Source organism: Heterocephalus glaber, unplaced genomic scaffold, assembly GCF_053883595.1.
Source record: "Heterocephalus glaber isolate CG9 unplaced genomic scaffold, H.glaber_assembly_v1.0 deba00001781, whole genome shotgun sequence".
Lineage (NCBI taxonomy): Eukaryota > Metazoa > Chordata > Mammalia > Rodentia > Bathyergidae > Heterocephalus > Heterocephalus glaber.
Window position 1 is genome coordinate 232,774 of NW_028258467.1, and position 19,686 is coordinate 252,459.

General features: G+C 42.1%; 1 protein-coding gene and 1 long non-coding RNA gene across 3 annotated transcripts in view; one reads left to right on the plus strand and one right to left on the minus strand.

Moving 5' to 3' along the window:
- Snap29 (synaptosome associated protein 29) overlaps window positions 1-4,938 on the plus strand; it is a 37,910-nt gene extending 32,972 nt beyond the window's left edge. For both annotated transcript variants that reach the window (XM_013069322.3, XM_004874905.4), the window contains exon 5: window positions 2,779-4,938. In XM_013069322.3, coding sequence (XP_012924776.1) covers window positions 2,779-2,782 — 4 coding nt within the window. In that variant the 3' untranslated portion in view covers window positions 2,783-4,938. The remainder of the gene's footprint in view (window positions 1-2,778) is intronic.
- Window positions 1,222-2,869, minus strand: LOC147820911 (uncharacterized). The gene is made up of 2 exons (XR_015447924.1): window positions 2,701-2,869; window positions 1,222-2,078 (listed from the first exon to the last, which is right to left on the minus strand). It is a non-coding gene; the product is annotated as an uncharacterized LOC147820911 (long non-coding RNA).
- Window positions 4,939-19,686: the final 14,748 nt, after the last annotated feature.

Consider the following 19,686-nt stretch of genomic DNA (forward strand, 5'->3'; position numbering starts at 1 on the left):
GGGAAATATATTCAAGACCCTATCTCAGAAAGTCAAAACAAACAGAAAAATGAATATTAAAACTGAGTGTGGGGCTGCACCTGCCTCTCAAGCGCAGGGTCCTGAGTTCGATCCCTATTGGCGGGGGGGTACTGAGTGTGGTAGTGTACACGTGTAATTTTGGGATGCTGAGGCAGAAGGATTGCAAGTTCAAGCCCCAGCTTGGGCAACTTAGCAAGACTGTGTCTCAAAATTTTAAAACTTTAAAAGAGCTAGGGACGTAGCTCAATGCAAAGACTCTAGGGTCAATCCCCAGTACTATAAAGGGAAAGAAAGAGAGAGAGAAAGAGAGGAGATAAAGAGGAGAGAGAGAAAGAAGAAAGAGAGAAAAAGAGAGAAAAAGGAAGGAGAAAGAGAGAGAGAAGAAAGACAGAGAAGGAAGGAGAAAGAAAAGAACTGGAAAAACCTAAAGAGGGAAGCATAGTAAGCATAGTAAGTCAGAAGAATTGTACCATCAGAGTGGCTAGTTGTGGCCAATCTGCTCCTAGGCATCTTCCTCTGCTCACCTCAGTTCTGATTGAGTCTTGGGCAGGGCAGAACATGCCTAAAACACAGGTATAGAATTTGAACTTAGATCCAGTGGAATTGACCTTGATCTTCCATGCTTTATCTTGTAGTACACTTTCCTCCTTTGGAACTAGGGCACTTTCTCATCATATTCAAACCTGAATTTTGACAGCAATGGTGTAATCTATTGCAAGAGTCAAACGTTTTTTAAAATAAATTTTATTTTATTTTATCCTATCCCCCACCCCAACCCCCTAACCTCCCTATGTACAGAAGCTTTGTTTTCATTTTTTCCTTCTATTTTCACTTTTTTTCTTGTCCCCTCCTTCCTTTCTCCCACCCTTCTCCCTTGTTCCCCTTCCCATTTAAGAGTCAAACTTTTGAAGCTGGGTGTTGTAATGCACACCTGTAATCCCAGCCCTCTGCAAAGTTGAGACAGCATTATCGTAAGTTCAAGCCCAGGTTGTGCAACTTAGTGACTTAACAAGACCCTATTTCAAAATAAAAATTTTAAAATGACTGGGGAGGTAGCCCAGTGCAAAGGCCCTGCTTTTAATTCCAAGCACTACCACCACCAAAAGAGAGAGAGGCAGAGAGAGAGAGAGAGATGAGCCTTTGGCAGAAGTTGTTACCAGTTACCCAGGGCTCTGCCCACTCAGAACCCTCAGTACTTGGTTCTTTTTTTTTTTTTTTGGTACCAGGGATTGAACTTGGGACCTTGTGCCTGCAAGGCAGGCGCCGGAACCACCGAGCTAAATCCCCGGCCCCAGTACTTGGTTCTTTGACCTGGGGACCTTGGACTTCGGAGACCTGTGTGCCTAGACCACTGTTGTCTTCTTGCCCACAAAATAAGCAAAAGAAGTGGACCAGTGTGGTTCTGACAATTGCAAGCCAACTGGTAAATCAGCAGTTCATGTGTTCATGGATCTGGAAAGTAGTAGCAATGAATGAACAAATGTGGGAAACTATGTATTTAATAACATTGGTTTTCACAGTATTTGGGTCCTATAAAAACATCTGTAGTTCATTGTTTATGGGAAGAGTCCCCCAGATAACAGGACAGGGACAGAATTATCCCTCCTACCACTTGCTAAGTGGGCTGGGGATGCATCTTCTGAAGAGAGCCTGGGGCTGGAGCAGATGGTGCAGGGGCTCCAGGAAGACAAGGCTATCTCTCAGAAATGGGGATTCCCCATATTTGCTGCTCCAGTTCTGTACCAGATCCAACTGGAGCTAGAGATGGAAGGAAGGACAGCAGGCACTGCTCAATTCTGTCCACTTTGTGGGTTGTTTTGCTCCCAAAGAGCAGGTCAGTGTGGCAGGTATGGTCTCATATGCTTGTAGTCCCAGGTAGAGGAGGCTGAGACAGAAGGATTGCTTGAGCTCAGGAGTTCCAGGACAGCCTGCACAAGACAGTGACCAGTATACCTCTTCCATGTCTTCACCATCAGGTATGGGAATAGAATGTTTTTCAGGCTGTTCGGTTCTTCTCTTTCCTTTCGGTACTAACTGATCTTGAAATATGTAGCAACCTATTAGATCAGTGATGGAAGACCTTTTAGAGACCCAAACTGCAACCCAAAATCCACTTATTTATCGCAAAGTGCCAACACTGCAATTAAACCTGAATACTGAGGTTGTAGTTTAGAAGAACAACTATTATCCAATGCTTGGATGCTGGGGGAACTTGGCTCATGTGCTGACAAAGAGGGCTCCACACGCCCACTATAGCACACTGCACTAGATGGTCCAAAAGCACCTGAAAATTTTGTAGGTCTATATGCATTTTTTAAAACAGTGAAAATGGCTAAGGATATTGCTCAGTGGTACAGCAACTTGCCTACCATGCATGAGGCTCTGGGTTCTATCACTACCACCAGGGGGGGAAATACTGAAAAGACAAACACTGTTATAACAGTTGGTTACCTTGGAGCAGGTGATCAAAAATGTTTTCTACATTAAGCCCATACTACTTTTTTACCCCCTGGTACTGGGTATTGAAGCCTTCACAATAAGCTACATCCCTAGCCCTTTTTATTTTGAGACAGGATCTCACTAAATCATTCCACATATTTTAGAAAATGTAACCAAAGTCCTGGAGCTTAGCTTATTTTAGGAGAAAGAAAACTCAATAATCCAAGTGTTACTAAATACCTGGGAGGGACTAAGAAACATTTCCAGGTGCCGTTACTGTGTTTGCTCAAACTTGCATGTCATTTCTTTCTCTCACAGATGAACTGTCCCTGGGACTGGGCCGTCTGAAGGACATAGCTCTGGGGATGCAGACAGAAATTGAGGAGCAAGATGACATTCTTGACCGGCTGACAACCAAAGTGGACAAGTTAGATATCAATATAAAAAGCACAGAAAAAAAAGTTCAACAACTCTAAAGATAGAAGAGTTCTACTCTATTATGATGACAATATTTGAAAGATCTCTTTTTAAACTCCCAAGAAATTTCATATATTATTTTAATGTGTGTTTGCAAATGTTATAACAGAGTAGGTCTTAAGAGATTTTTGTTGTGATGAAGAAATGTGTGTCCTCTTTGTCTTAGGGCTGACACCTCCCTAAGTTCTTTCAGCAGAATGCTGAGAGTTTTGCTCTGAACACCGTAGCCCAGCCCTGAATATCTTAGGCCTTTGACTCTCATACTGCTATAAGATGAAAAAGTTACATTTTCATGAGTGTATGCAAAGATACAAGTAGACTTTCAGTCTTGCATCCACCACCCTTCATTTCCCTATTGGCTGTATTTTATTCCTAGGCCTTGTGAGTTCAATGTTATGGGACCCTGAGGGGGGTCCCCACCCCTATTTTTGTACAGAAGACCTCATACACCTACACAAATGCACACACACTAAGCACATTGTGTTTCTCTCCTCTCCCTGGAAAAGGATCAGTGTTAGATCTGAAGTGGAGTATAGCATTCTTTGCTCTTTTGTTGACAGATGTCACCTCCTGCCTTCCTGCCCTTTGTCAACGGCATGCATTTTAGTAGGAGGGCTTCAGAGTAATACCTGGAAATGAACAAGGAATTGGGCAAGCCCTTCCTCCCCACATGCCTTCTTCTCATGTTCTTCATCTGTGGTTGGGAACAGATTCTCCACTGACTCAAGGCCACCTGGCTGACAACAGGACACCATGTGGAGATTTTGGGAATGAGAGTATTACATAGATGTGGACAAGCAGTGTACTTCCTCCACTAAGCTTTACACCCTACCACAGTATGGCAGTGTTTATTGCGTTCTGGGGCCTCCTGCGCTGTCAGGACTCCCACTCACTCTTGTACTTCTTAAGTGTGACATTTAAATCATCGCTTGGTTCCCGGCTACCCAGTTTTAGGACTGGAACTTCACAAATGATGCTGACCTTATATGAAAGATTTGGCTAAAGAAAAAAAGGCTCAGATACAATTTTAACTAGCTCAGCTTGTTCTCTCTTTTCATATTATAAAAGGAATCATCTGTAAGTATTCATGCAATTGATTTCTAGAATAAAATTAAGTTTGTTACCTCCGTCAGAATCATTGAGCCACAAGGCCCTTGTCTTTTTTTTTTTTTTTTTGGTACCAGAGATCGAACTCGGGCCCTTGCGCTTGCGAGGCAGGTGCCAGAACCACTGAACTAAATCCCCAGCCCTGCCCTTGTCTTTTTAAAAAATAATTTAAGATATTTTGAAGATGGTGCAAGGAACTGATTTTAGCCGGGCGTGGTAGTGCAGGCTTATAATCTCAGAACTTGGAAGGCTGAGGCAAGAGGATCGCTGTGAGTTCGAGGCCAGCCTGAACTACATGGACCCTGTCTCAAAAAAAACCCCAGATTTCTGTTTCCACAGTTTAGTTGGAAACAAACTGTGCCTTCAAATAAGTAACTTTTTCTAACTTTAGGTCAATTATATACTAAGTGTGCTATTAACAAAAAATAAAAAATTCTCTTTTAGAGGAAAATATTTATAAAATCTAGCATTTTATAATTTAACAGCAGTGGAATGACCTCATTGATGTCTTCTTTGTATTCTGTAAGACAGGAGACCTGAACTTAAGTGGTGAGAAAAAAGTACAGCACTACATTTTCTTTCTCTTAATTTGTTTTTGTGAATATATGATTTTAAATTATACTACACCAGTTTAGTAAAAATCAGCTTTGCCTATACAAACCTTTTCTGCAAAATTTTTTAAGCGACCATTGTTGTTAAGCATCTTCAGCTCTGATAAATGAAATGTCTTGTGTAGGAATTGATGAGCCAGTCATTGAATGTGGTCATTTTTCAGGGAAGGGGTGGAGGGCTTTTTGGTCAATCTGTATCAGGACAGCTTGTATGCTCCTCCATGTCTTCAACTCTGCAGATGAGCATATTCCATAAAATAAAATGTGAAGTTTTTCAATCAAATTCTGTCTCCTTCATAGATGTTTTCAAGGAGTTAGTGGAGGGAATCCTCCTTTTGGAGTCTTCGTGTGTTTGGTCCTTAGGCCAAATTTAGAAACCCTTTGTCTAGGGCATATAACTCAGTAGTAGACCACTCACCTTGCATGCTTAAGGCCCTGGGTTCCATCCCCAGCACTACAAAAAGAAAAGAAAGAAAGCTGCTCATGTCATCAAAAACTTTTCTAGTCTATCTTCTAACTCTTCACTCCCTCTGCAGCAACACCAAGACCTGGCAAACATCTGCATATTTTTTCATTCCCCAGTCATCTGTTATCTACCTCAGTAAATGGTACCACCTCTCATCTAATAGAGTGGCTTGGCAAAATTTTTTCTTTTGTCCTGGTAATTGAATCCAAGGCCTTTGCACTGAGCTACATTCCCCAGCCCTTTAAAAAAATTTTTTTTAATTTCAAGACAGGGTCACTAAGTTGCCAGGTTAGGCTCAACCTTTCAGTTTTCCTGCTTCAAACTCCCAAGTGCTGAGATTATAGGCATCCACTACCACACCTGACTTTCAACAAAATTCTTAAGAGCCATCTGTTCTAGTCCATTTTGTCACTGTAACTGAACACTACAGACTTAAGAAATTTATAAAGAATAAAGATTTATTAAGCTCATGGTTCTAGAAGCTGAGAAATCCAAGGTTGAGAGGCCACACTACTGTGGGCCTGCTTACTGGTAGAGACTTAAAACTTAGCAAGTATCTGTAGAGGGCTAGAGATTAAATGTTTTAAGTGCACAGGCAAAACAGTCTCTATCATAACTATTCAACTCTGCCATTGTAGCACAAAAGCAAAGAATACATAACTGGGTGAGAGTTTATTTATGAACATGGACATTTTGAATTTCATAAATTTTTTTCACAGTTCACAGTACTGGGAATTGAACCCAGCACTGAACTACAGTCCCAGCCCTCTTTTTTTTTTTTTTTTTTTGAGACAGCGCTAAGCCTCTGAATTGCCCAGGCAAGGTTTAAAATTTCAGTCCTCTCATTTCGGCTTCCCAAAAGGTGGAGATTACAGGTATGTGCCACCACACTCAGGCCATCTTGGAAATTGTTATCTGACAATGGACTAGCTGCCCATGTCCCAGAGGCCACACTCGTTTTAGTGGATATCATCTTTGGGCATCACTGTAAATAAAAAATGATGAAGGTTTAAACATGAGCAGTGGACTTTTCTGGGGCGATGATGCACAGGATATTACAGAAGAAGAAGCATAAATGAAAAAGCTCAAGGTGACCTTTTCCCTCTGGGTAAGGGAAAGGGCCACAGTGTGGGTTGTGAGTTGGAAATAACATAAGAAAACCAGGAAAGTCCCAAAAAGAAAGGCCTCATGAGTCCAACAACAAGGAGACACTGATGAAGCCTAAGCAAGAGAGTGACGTGATCAGATTTGGAATTTAAAGGGATCATAAATAAGAGCAAATTAACCAAAATCCCTAGAAGCCACCTAAGGAGATGATAGGGCAAATTATTGTTCTGTTGTGGCTGTGAAAAGTTTCCAAACAGCATATAGGCTAATAATTATGAGATTAATATTATGGGGAAAAAATGGACATAAAACTAATTACTGTATACAGTATGGTCCCAATTTTGTGGAAAAGCAAATCAATATGTGAATTTTTTTTAATTGACTTTTTTTTTTTTTTTTGGTACCAGCGATCGAACTTGGGACCTTGCACTTGCAAGGCAAGCACTGGAACCACTGAGCTAAATCCCCGGCCCTTTGTCTTATAACAATGAAGACTTACCTGTGAGTAGGCTAAAGAGAAGACTTTGGAAACTGTCCAGGCAACTGAGACACTGTGGCACATGCCTGTAGTCCCAGCCACTCAGAAGGCTGGGGCAGGAGGTTCACTAATTTGAGGCCAGCCTGGGCAACATAATGAGACCCCAACTCAGAAAAACTAAGAAATGGTCCAGGCAGGAGCTGAAGAGGATCCCCAAACTAGAAGGATAATAGGGCAGGAAAAGGAATGGGAGTTTCCAGGCTTTAATGATTAGGCAATGAGGGATGATGGAGAGGCAGAATTTGATGATAGCACCCAGGTTTCTGGTCAAAGAAGTTAGCAGACATTGTTTTGTTGTTGTTGTTCTGTTTGTTTTTGCAGTACTGGAGATCAAACCTAGAGCATCATTTAAGATAGACAAACACTCTACCATCCAGCTATATCTCCAGCTCTGTTTTATCTTGTTTTTTGAGACAGAGTCTTCCTATGTAGTTTGAGCTGGGCTTGAACTTACTGTGTAGCCCCAGGCTGGCCTTGAACTGAAGGTCCTCTTCCTGCCTCAGCCTCCCAAGAACTAGGATTACAGGTGTGCACCACCACAACTGGCTCCTCAGGTCTTTTTTAAAACTTATTTTTTATTTTGAGCCAGGGTCTTGCTAAGTTGCCTAGGGACATGTGCAGCAGCACACATCTGTAGTCCCAGCTCTGCAGGGAAGATCAAGACCACCATGGGCAACATGGCAAGACCCCTCTCAAAAAACAAATAGGCTGGGAGTGTACCTCCGTGGTAAAGTGCTTGCCTAACATACATGAGACATTAAGCCTGATCCTTAGCACCGCAAAAAATAAAAAAACCAAAGGCAGAATTCCAGTGAGAGGTGTTTAACGTCCTCAACTATAATAGAAGAGTGCATTAAAGGTTTCCAAGTGCACTAAACTCCATGAGAGGGTTTCGTGGAGTGGCATGGGTGCAGAGTGAATATGCAGCAAGAAGAAGGCAATTACTCTCCTAAACTTGGCTGAGAAGGAGAAAGACAGGGTGATCAACTAGGAAAGAGGTGGAGAACAAGATCACAGGAGAGATGAGAACTGAGCATGGTGATAATTCTAGCACTTGTGAAGCCAAAGACGAAGGATCATGAGTTCAAGGCAAGCGTAGGCAACTTAGCAAGAACTTGTCTCAAAATTTAAAAAAAAAAAATTTAAAAGGGGAGGGGAGGGGCCGGGGATTTAGCTCAGTGGTTTCAACGCCTGCTGTGTAAGCTCAAGGACCCGAGTTTGATCCCCGGTACAAAAAATAAAAATAAATAAATTAATAAATAAAAAGGTGAGGGGAAATCTGGGGATGTAGCTCACTTTAAAGGTTTTAGGTTCAATACCCAGTACCAAAAAAAAAAAAAAAAATACCACAAGGGAGAAATGGGACTTTCTATAAGGGCAAAGGGGAAAGAACATTAGGGGAAAAATTGAGCCACAGAACTCAAAAAGAGAAAATTCTTTCCTCAAAGAAAGAAATGAAGAAAGATAGTAGGCATACAAATTGTGATTCCTGGAGCTGGCTAATGTAATGAAGTACACAAACTAGGTGGATTTTTTTTTTTTTTTGTACCAGGGCTCGAACTTGGGACCTTACGCTTGTGAGGCAGGCACCGGAACCACTGAGCTAAATACCCAGCCCAAACTAGGTGAATTTTGGAACAGAAATTTGTCTCGGTTCTGGAGGCTAGATGTCAGCAGGGTTCTTTCTGATTGGAGAAAGCTCTGTTCCAGGCTCTCTCCTTAGCCTGTAGAGGGCAGTCTCTGCTATCTCCTTGTATCTTTTTGTTTTGTTTTATTTCTGGGTCTTTTTTTAATCTCCTTATATCATCATCATCTCTACCTCTGTGTCTAAATGTACCCTTTTTTAGAAGGATACCAATTGTGACCTATTCAAGGCCCAATCACCAATCACGGCCAGCCTGGGCAACTTAGTGAGACCTCCCTAACGACCTCATTTTTAGTTGGTCACCTCTCCAAATAATGTCTCATTCTGAGGTACTGGGGATTAGGACATTAATATAGTAATTTGGCAGGGGAACCACAGTTCAACCCACTAAAGATACAAATAAGTTTGTAGCTGGAAGGAGCTGCCATCTGACAGTCTTTGAGAGGTTAAAATTGGTAAAACTGAAGTAAAAGAAGAGATCAATCACCAAAGAATAGACTATTGTAGACCCAGCTGAGATGGGGGACTAAGAAAGACAACAGTAATTAACACATCTCACACATTTTAAAAAGTAGAACTAGACTTGAAGTCACCAGTTTCATGACTGCTTTGGCAGCAGATAGCAGAGGCTCTTGCAGTTTGGCTGGAATTCAAGAGAAGATTTCTCAAGCCAGGTGTAGTGATCCATACCTGTACTCCCAACACTCAGGAGGCTGATGCAGGAAGATTGTGGTGAGTTCAGGCCCATCTGGGCTACACAGTGAGTTCAAGGCCAGCCTGAACTACATAGCAAGACCTCATCTCAAAACAACAACAAAATGACCAGGCCTTCCTGTCCCTGTGCTAGCTAGCAAACTCAAGGAAAGAAAATGAAAAGTCAAAGCTCTGATCTCAGGTCTAAGGTAAGGGTGCAGTTCCTTATCTAGGATCAGAGAGCAGAAGTCCAGGTGCCACTGCAAGAGAAACCACTAACAGCTAAAAGACAACCTACCATGTGGGAAAAAAAAATTTTTTTTTGGTACCAGGAATCGAACTCAGGTCCTTGTGCTTGTGTGTTGAGCTAAATCCCCAGTGGGAAAAAATTTTTAGCTGCTGTACCTCAGACAAAGGTCTATTATCTAGAATATATAAAGAATTGAAAAAAATCAGACCCCCCCAAAATTCAAAGACCCAATTCAAAAATGGGCATCTGAAATGAACAGACATTTCTCAGACAAAGAAGTAAAAGCAGCAAACAAACATATGAAAAAATGTTCAACATCACTCGTCATTCAAGAGATGCAGATGAAAACAACACTGAGATTCCACCTCACCCCACAAAGAATGGCTGCTATCAAGAAATCAACCAATAACAAATGCTGGTGGGGTTGTGGGGAGAAAGGAACCCTTCTCCATTGCTGGTGGGAGTGCAGACTGGTGTAACCACTGTGGAAGTCAGTATGGAGATACCTCAAAGAACTAGGACTAGAGGTCCCATTTGACCCAGGTATTCCCCTGCTGGGTATCTTCCCAAAAGAATTAAAAGAATCATACCACAGTGATACATGCGCACCCATGTTCATTTTGGCACAGTTTGTAATAGCTAAAACTTGGAAGCAGCCCAAGTGCCCATCAACTGGAAACTGGATAAAGAAAATGTGGTTTTTTTATAAAATGGAGTACTACTCAGCCATAAAGAAGGAAAAACTAGAGTCATTTATAGCTAAATGGATGCATATCGAGGCCATACTCTTAAGTGAAATAAATAGGACACACGTGTAAATACTGAATAGTTTCTCTAGTGTGAGAAACTGATAGTGTAAACAAGAGTTAAAATGATTAAAATGAATAATTGATAATTTGAAATAGGAAAAAAGGTCCAAAGACGAAGGAGTGAAGGGAGGGGAAGGGGAAAGGAAAAACTATGAGAAAAGAAAAAAAAATGGAAATGAAATCTATGTAAATAAGGAAGGGTGGTGGGGGTGAAGGTCACACAGGTAATGGGGAAAAAAATAAGAACCAAGATATATCATGTACAGGTACAAACACCCAATGATAAATGTAAACGAATTGCATGCTTAAAATGTACCAATAAAATTAATTTTTTTTAAAAAAGGCTAAGACCAGAGAGTGAAGAACACCACTAAAGATATGAAAGAAATTGCTCACCCTAGAGAAGCAGCCCTTAAAGGGATACAGCACCCAGAGTTCAAACGCAAACCTTTGAACCAAGAGCACTTCTGGGTCATTTAGAAATTAAAACCAAATTGTATTGTGGATTGGTTTCCACAATACTAAACACTAAAATGTGTTTAGTTTCAATTCTCAAAGATGGGGTAATGCTGATCATGTTATTCTACCACTTGAAAACTTCTATTGGCTCCTATTGTGGTTATGACAAAAGGGTTATCCAGGAAAGTCAGCCAGCTTTGGCAGCATATGACACAATCTCCATGGACAGCCTCAAACATGGCAGTCACATGTCCAGAGGAACAGAGGTTTTCTACTTTCTTGCTGATGCTAACCAAGATCACAAGAAATTTTAAAATGAGAAGGCTATGAATACCTCCTTACAAGAAATAAAATTGTCAAACAATTTAAAGTGGAATATGAGTTCTCTAAAAATGGGATTCCAGTAGCATTGTGCCTAGCACGGAGTAGGCATTATTAAGTTTTTTGTTGAATGGAGAGTAAGAAAAAGAAGAGGAAGGAAAAGGATAGTATGGAGGAAAAGCAAGAGGGCAAGAAAGTAAAATTCTCAGCACAATGTTAAAGCTTATTTTCTCTATAGGAAGGCTATTTGAGGAGCCAAGTTAAAATCAGTTTGGGCTCGGAGTGTGGGCTGAGGGTGTGACTCAGTGGTGGAATGCTTCCCTATCATGCACAGGACCATGGGTTTGGTCCCCAATGCACACACATACACTCAAAAGACTGAGCACCACCAAGAAGGACCACTTGGGTTCACCTTTCATCTTTGTACTCCCAGTCCTATCTCCCAGAAAATGCTCAACACAGGTATGCTGAGTTTACTCACCTAAATGTTACCTCAGGATCTGGGAAAGAGCTTCTTTGAACTGGGCAGGGTGGCACATCCCTGTAATCCCAGAACTCCAGAAGCTAAGGCAGGAGGATCATTCCAAGTTCACAGCCAGCCTGGGCTATATAGTAAGTTCAAGACCAGTCTGGAGAACATAATGAGACTCTGTCTCAAAATTGAAAGAAAGAAAGAAAGAAAAAGAAAGAAAGGAAGGAAGGAAGGAGGGAGAGGGGGGAGGGGGGGGGAGAGAAAGAGGAGAGTGAGAAAGAGAAAGAAAGAAAGGAGAAAGAAGGAAAGATGGTAGGAGAGAAGTAAGGAGAGAAAAGGAAGGAAGGGAGAGCAAGCTTATTTTCCTAAAACCCAGCAAGGGGAAGTTTTAGTCCAACATTTGCTTGATAGTCTACCTACCCAAAAAATAATTTTTTCTTCTTCTTTGATGGCAAAGCCACAGTTTTTGTTGTTCTTCCTGTTGTTGTTTTTGTTTGTTTTTAAAATAGGGGTCTATGTTGCTCATGTTGGCCTCCAACTTGCCATCCTCCCAGGTAACTGAGATCATAGGTGTGTGTCACCACCGTGGCAAAGCCACAGTCTTATTTGGACTAAGCAAAGCACACATGGTCCCACTCCTGTTATCCTTGCCTTAAAAATGGGCACGTGACCCAGTGTGATGATGTGGGCAAAGGATGATCTCTCAGAAAAGTTTCTCAGTGAGTGTTCTTTGCTTTTAAAATGGGAAACAGAGAGGCCTGGGGATTTAGCTCATTGGCACCGAACCTGCCTCACAAGCACAAGGTCCTGCGTTTGATCTGCGGTACCAAAAAAAGAAAGAAAGAAAGAAAGAAAGAAAGAAACTGAGCCAGTTTGGTGGCACATGCCTGTAATCCCACTACTCAGGAGGCTGAGGCAGGAGCATTGCCATGAGTTCGAGGCCATCTTGAACTACATAGTGAGACCCTGTCTCCAAAAAAAACCAAAATAAAATAAAAATTAAAAAGGAGGCTAGGGATTTAGCTCAGTGGTTCCACCGCCTGCCTCGTAAGCGCAAGGACCTGAGTTCGATCCCCAGTACCAAAAAAAATAAATTAAATTTAAAAATTAAAAAAAATTAATTAAAAATTAATTAATTAATTAAAAAAATAAAAAGGAAAACAGGAACTGGGCTTGGCACACACCTGTAATCCCAGCGCTGTGGGAGGCTGAAGCAAGAGGATCACAAATGCAAGCCCAGCCTGGGCAATTTAGCAACTTAACAAGACCCTGTCTCAAAATAGAAAGGGTTGAGGGTGTAGTTCTGGGCAGTGGCCCCCAATTCAATTCCTAGTACTGCACACACACACACACACACACATCACATCACATCACACAAAAGCAGTCCCCTGAACTGGACATCTTGCATCTTGAGGAGCACTGCTACAGATTTTATATTATGGGAAATAACAAATGCCCTTACTGCTTCAACTATTTTGAATTGGAGCATACTAATGCTTTCTAATGCTTTTGCACCTTGGCCAGTGAAGATGACTGTATAATCAATTCACAGTGAGCAAACTTCTGTTAAGACCACTAAGTCACCCTGTTGTTCCAGGTATAGACTGATCTGATTTCCTAATCTCAGAAAGGCTAGGCCCTGACCTCAGTCATGACTACTTTTCAAATAGTTTCAGCACTCTGAATTGACTGAGAGGACCCCAGATAATCTGTGATTTTTTAAGACAGAATCTTGCTGTGTAGTTCAGGCTGGCCTTGCACTACCGTATGTAGCCTAGACTCAGAAAAATCCTCCTGCTTCCGCCTCCCAAGTGCTGCAATTACAGGCAGACACCACGATCTGGAATTTTGTTAATTTTTTTTGTGGTGGTGATCAAACCCAGGGCCTCTTGCAAACCAGACACTCTACCACTGAGCTATATCCCAAACACCTCTGGGGTTTAAACAAAAACAATCTTCACGGCCAGGGATTTAGCTCAGTCATTTCACCACCTGCTGCACAAGCGCAAGGACCCGAGTTTGATCCCCGGTACCAAAAAAAAAAACAAAACAGTCTTCAGTTTCAGAAGGAAAGATATCCAGGACCAGGGATTTGGCACAGCACCTGCCTGGCAAGCATGAGGTCCTGAGTTCGATCCTCTGTACCAAAAAAAAAAATATGTATATATATATATATATATATATATATATATCCAGAGGAACTGCTCTGATTAAAAAAAAAAAAAAGGTGAAAATAGGGGCCCAAGTGGAAAAAAATATGTCCATGGTTTTATACTAACTTTTGAGGTTTTCAGTCTTGAAACTGGGGGGTGGATCTTGGAAATTAGGAGGATTTGGGGGTGAAATCATCTGTCTGCTTTCTAAATTATTAAAAGATTTTAGCCTATTAGAGATGAAAGTATAATGGTCAGTTATAAAATACTTCCACCATTTGTGTTAGTCCTCTGTTACTGTAACAAATATCTAAGATAATCAACTTAATTTAAAAAAGAGGAAAGTCCCAGCATTCTGGGAGGCTGAGGCAGAAGGATAAAGAAAAAGGGGGAGAATATCTGGAGATGTCACCTAGTGTGAAGGCCATGGGTCCAATGCTCCAATACTAAAAAAGAAAAAAAAATTTACTTTGGCTCACAATTTTGGAGGTTTCATTTTGTAGTTGGTTGGCCCTATTGCTTTGGGGCCTGTAGCAAGGCAGCACATCATGGCAGGATGCACATGGTGGAGAAAGCCCGTTCACATCATGATCAAGAAAGAAAGAAAAAAGAAAGGAGTAGGGTCCCCTTCAAAGGCATGTCCTCAATGATCTCCTAAGGTTCCACAACCTCCAAAAGCACCAAGCTGAGGACTATGCCTTTAAGCCTTGGATCTTCAGGGAACATTCCAGATCCAAGCTATAGTGCCTGTTATGGTTTGTGTTTGTATGTCCCCCCAAAGCCTCATGGACCCATAGGCTTTTTCAGAGGTGGCTGAATCTAGAGCATGTGATGCTAGAATTAAGGTTGTGTGAGTACTAAATCAGTCCACTGATTGGTTTGGCACCACCCTAATCCCTGGTAGTCTGGATAAGACAAAAGGGACAGAAAGATGCTGCTATATTCCCTTGTTGCTTTTGCTACCACGTGGGTGCCACAAACTGTTTCTCCTCTGTGATGCCCCTCTGCCATGTGCCACTCTGCCTTGGAGCCAGCCAATTATGGACTGAAACCTGTAAAGACTGTGAGCTGAATAAACCCTTTCCTCTTTAACTTTGGGTTTTGGGTATTTTGTCTCAGCAACAAGAGAAAAGCACAGGTATTGATGTAGGACACTTAGTAAACATTGAGCCCTGGTTATTTTTAGGCCAAAATTTCTAGTTCTGGCTCTATCACAAGAATGACCAGCCAGCCAGCTATGCTGGTGGTTACCTGTAATCCTAGTATCTCTGCAGAATGTTCCAAGGGCCTGGGAAGAGGAGAGCTGCTCACATCATGGCAACTTAGGAGTCTGAGGCAGGAGGATGGCCAAGAGTATAAGGCCAGCCTGAATTTTTTTTTCTTCCAATTTTATTTGAGAAAAGCAGAAGACACATGTATCAAAAGAGCATACAGATTGATGGAAGGGGATGGCCAGTGATAGCTACCAGGGGTCGACATTGGGGGGACAGCCTTTACTTGGCTCCAGACTTTCCAGCCTCTGGGCCCCCAAGCTGGGCATGAGCCTCGAAGGTAACAGGGATGGTGATCTCCACTGACTGTGTGACCTCGGGAACCGGGGACTCCACGTGAACTACATAGCAAGATGCTGTCTCGATCAATCAATCAGTCAATCAGTCAATCACCATCCAGCCACTCATTATGGTACATAAGTTATACAGCATGAATGCTATGATTTTTTATTAAAAAGTATTTAATAATAAGACTCAAACCACTGTTATTACATAAAAGGAGCATCTCTGATATAGGTAGGAGATGTTCACAATGCGTTAAGCCATTGCCATCCTACTAATCACAAGGGGGAAAAGATATTTCTCTTAGATAGAAACTTTGAGTAGGATGTTCCCAGAAAGTACAAGACTAGTTCCAGGTGTGGTGGTGCAAGCCTGTAATCCCAACACTCAGGAGGCTGAGGCAGGAGGATTGCTGGGAGTTTGAGGCCTGCCTGGGCTACCTAGTGAGTTCAAGGCCAGCCTGAACTACATAGGGAGACCCTGTCTCAAAAAAAAAGAAATTAACTAGAAGCTCTTAATAACACTGGTAAATAGGATTGATGTAGTGGCCAACCTCCTAGCACTCTGGAATGTGAGCCAAAAAGGATCACAAATTTGAACCCAGTTTGAGCAACATATCAATCTAGTGAGAACTTGTCTCAAAATTAAAAATAAAATAAAAATAAAAAGGTCTGGGGCTGGATGTGTTGATGTATGCCTGTTGTCCCAGCACTTGAGAGGCTGAGGCAGGAGGATCACTGCAAGTTCAAGGCCAGCCTGGGCTACACAATGAGTTCAAGGCCAGTCTGAACTACATAGTGAGACCCTGTCTCAAAGTATTTGAAAAAAAAAAATCTGGGATATAGCACAGTATGAAGGCCCTGGGTTCAATCCCCAATACTGGGGGAAAAAAAGTGCTCAATCTTGCTCCCAATAAGAAAAATACAAAATAAAACTAATCTGAACATTTTTTAAAGTTTTCTTCTGTTTTGTTTTTGTACCTCCAGCTGCCCTAGTACTCAAAGCTGAAGGAGATCCTCCTGTCTCAGTCTCCTGAGTGCGGGAACAAGCTGCACTACCATCCCCAGCTCCCCTGTCCTTCTGAGGATATGGAGTATATACTTCCCTGCTCCTCCTGAATTTATGCTTAGCACATAAATCACTCTGCTCCGTGAAATATGAGCAGAATTAACATGTTTCTTCTGCTCTGAAGGATTTAATAGCTCGTGCTACTAAATCATAATGTCTCCAGTTCTGCCCCTTCATTCAACTCCTGAGAGAGAAGGTCAAATCTTCCATTTGGTGTAGCCTCAGGATGGCAGAACTTTTACCTGCCTAGATCTCTGAGTCACTGCTTGGAGGAATGCTGTATTGTCCCTGTCGGAAATAAAGCTATATTAAGCCTCTGTTGCTTGCCTCTCTAAAGCACACTGTTGATGAGGCTGGGGAAAACAGGCTCTCCCTCCCACCCCCGACCCCCTCCCTGGTACCAGGGATCGAACTCAGGACCTTGCATTTGCCAGGCAGGCGCGGTGCCACTGAGTTAAATCCCTGGCCCAACAGACTGTTTTTTAAAAGACAGAGTCTCATTAAAGTCCAGGGTGGCCTCAAACTCAAAATTCTCCTGCTTAGAGCCGGGGATGTAGCTCAGTGGCGCCGTGCCTACCTGGCAAACGCAAGGTCCTGAGTTTGATCCCTGGTACTGGAAAAGAAAAAAATCTTCCAAAATCCTCCTGCTTAGACTCTGGCACTGGCGCTACAGACGTGTGCCACCACACCTGGACCCTCAGCCCTTTTTAATGCTGCCCAGGTAGACAAATGTTCAGGCAGCATTGAGAGTCACTGCTTTATGCCTCAGTCTCCAATGAGACAAAGGATCAGAAAGTTTGTGTTGTGGGGTGGGTAGTACTTGGCCTTTACTCTGTTCTACAACTGAATCCTAATGATCAAGTCACCCCTTATCTTTGGAATAGGACCACTAGATAAAGGAGCTCCAAGGGCCAGGGATTTAGTTCAGTGGTGCCACGCCTGCCTCACAAGTGCAAGGTCCTGAGTTCGATCCCTGGTACCAAAAAAAAAAGGAGTGCCAAGTGGGAATAGATGTTGATTGTGCTGTGGAATGTCACAGTAAATGAGGTGCTAGGCTATCTAGGGTTGTTATGGTTTATATGTGAATGCCCCCCACCTGCCTGCCAAAGCCTTATGCACTCAAGGGTGGCATGTACCACTCAGCTGGAAGTCACTTTTTTTGTTTGTTTGGTTTTTCACATAAGGTCTGTTATGAAGTTCAAGATGGCCCCAAACTCCTGCCTCACCCTCCTCAGTACTAGGATTACAGGAAGGCTCCACCATGCCTGGCTTGAAAGTCACCTTTTTTTTTTCCAGTACCAAGAATCAAACTCAGGACCTTACATTTTCCGGATAGGCACAGTGCTGCTGAGCTACATCCCGGCCCTTTGAAAGTCACTTTTAAAAAAAAATTTTTTTAATAGAAGAAAAAATGAGCTGGGGATGTAGCTTAGTGGCACTGCGCCTGCCTCACAACTGCAAGGTCCTGAGTTCGATCCCCAGTACCAAAAAAAAAAAGAAGGAAAAAATGGAAACAAAGCCTTGTAGATAGGGAGGGTAGGGGAGGTTAAGAGGGAAAAAGAGGAGGGGTAGAGTATATCATGTATAGGTGCAAATTCCCTATGATGTGTTTTATCATTGTGTATATCTAAAATGTACCACTAAATGTTTTGCTTAAAAAATAAATAAATAAATTTTGAGACTGGGTATTACTGTGGTGCCTCGGCTGCCCTCAAACTCCTAGACTCAAGTGTTTTGTGGGGGGTTTTTGTACTGGGGATTGAACTCGGGACCTTGAGCTTTCGAGGTAGGCAGCAGAACCACTGAGCTAAATCCCTGGCTCAAGTGATTTTTGCTTTAGCCTCCTAAGTATCTGAGAGTACAGGCACACATCACCACACCCAGCGTGAATGTTATGCTTTGTTTTTTTTTTTTCTGGTAACGGGGATCTAACTCAGGACCTTGTTTTTGCCAGGCAGGTGCAGCACCACTGAGCTACATCCCTGGCCCTATGTTACACTTTTAATGCAAAGTGAAATGTCAATTATTTTGTTGAATAAAATGGCATGGCATTATGTTTATTATGCAATGACACTGTATCTGTGCTAAAAGAATACAATACATTTCAACTAAGATGAGGCCATCAACAAAGTATTCCCAATTTATGGGAAAAGAACAGTAAAAATATTGGAAAATTTCAAATAGAATAACTCACCAGAATTTCTGCACAAAAAGGAAAATGAAGCTATTATAAAACAAGTTCCCATACAAGAAAGTTTGCTAGTGGTGAATTCAATAAATTGTGTTTGATTGTAGTTGCTAAAGAAAAGTGTCCCCCCAAAACCATTTTTTAGACTATTACCTTTTAGTGTGAATAGTTCTATAGACTTAAGGACATGCCAGGGGTTTAGCTCAGTGGTGCTGTGCCTGCCTCACAAGCGCAAGGCCCTGACTTCGAGCCCTGGTACCAAAGGAAAGAAAAGAAAAGCAAATACCCTGGCATGATGGCACACACCTGTAATCCTAGTACTCTGGAAGACTGAGGCAGGAGGATCACAAGTTTAAGTTCAGCTTTGGCAATTTAGTAACTTAACTCTCTCAGAGTAAAAAAAAAAGGAAAGGAAAGGAAAGCCAAGTCAAGCCAAGCCAAGCCATACCTTCAACTCTTGGAATATCTACAGGCAAGGTTTTGGTTTTTTTTTTAATATACTGGGAATTGAACCCAGAGTCTGCTCACTGAGCTACATCACCCCTTTTTATTTATTTATTTTTATTTTTTGAGATAAGGTCTTGCTATATATAGTTCAGGCTGGCCTGGAACTCATGGTGATTCTCCTGCCTCAACCTCCCAAGCGTTAGGATTACAAATGTGTGCCACCACACCTGACCCCCTTTTCTAAAATTTTGAGATAGTGTCTCACTAATTTGCCCAGGCTAGAGTCGAATTTGCAATTCTCCTGCCGCAGCTTCCCAGAGTACTAGAATTACAGGTGTGACCACACACCTGCAAAACTATTTCCAGACAAGTTGAAAAAAACACTAATTCAATATAAACTGAAGAGGAAACTGCTAAGATGTATCATAACTGGTGGAAAAGATGCCTGAAGCAGAAAGTCTTAGTTTAACTAATTTATAAAGTTCTAGAAAGTATAAGGTATGGTCTTACTTTCCTCATTGCTGAGACAAAATACCCAATACCCAAAGTTAAAGGAGGAAAGGTTTATTTAGCCCATAGTTTGTAGAGGTTTCAGTCCATACTTGGCTGACTCCAAGGCAGAGTGGCACATGGCAGAGGGCCAACAATTCATGGCAGACTGGAGGTACCAAAGCAACAAGGGACCTTAACACCATCTTTCTACCCATTTTATCCTCTATCTAGACTACTGGGATTAGGGTGGTGCCAAACCAATCACACCCTTAATCCCAGCATTGCACCACGAACCAATCACACATTCTAGATCTAGCCACTTCTGAAAAAGCCCCACATGAGGCTTTGGGGGGACATCTAAACACAAGCC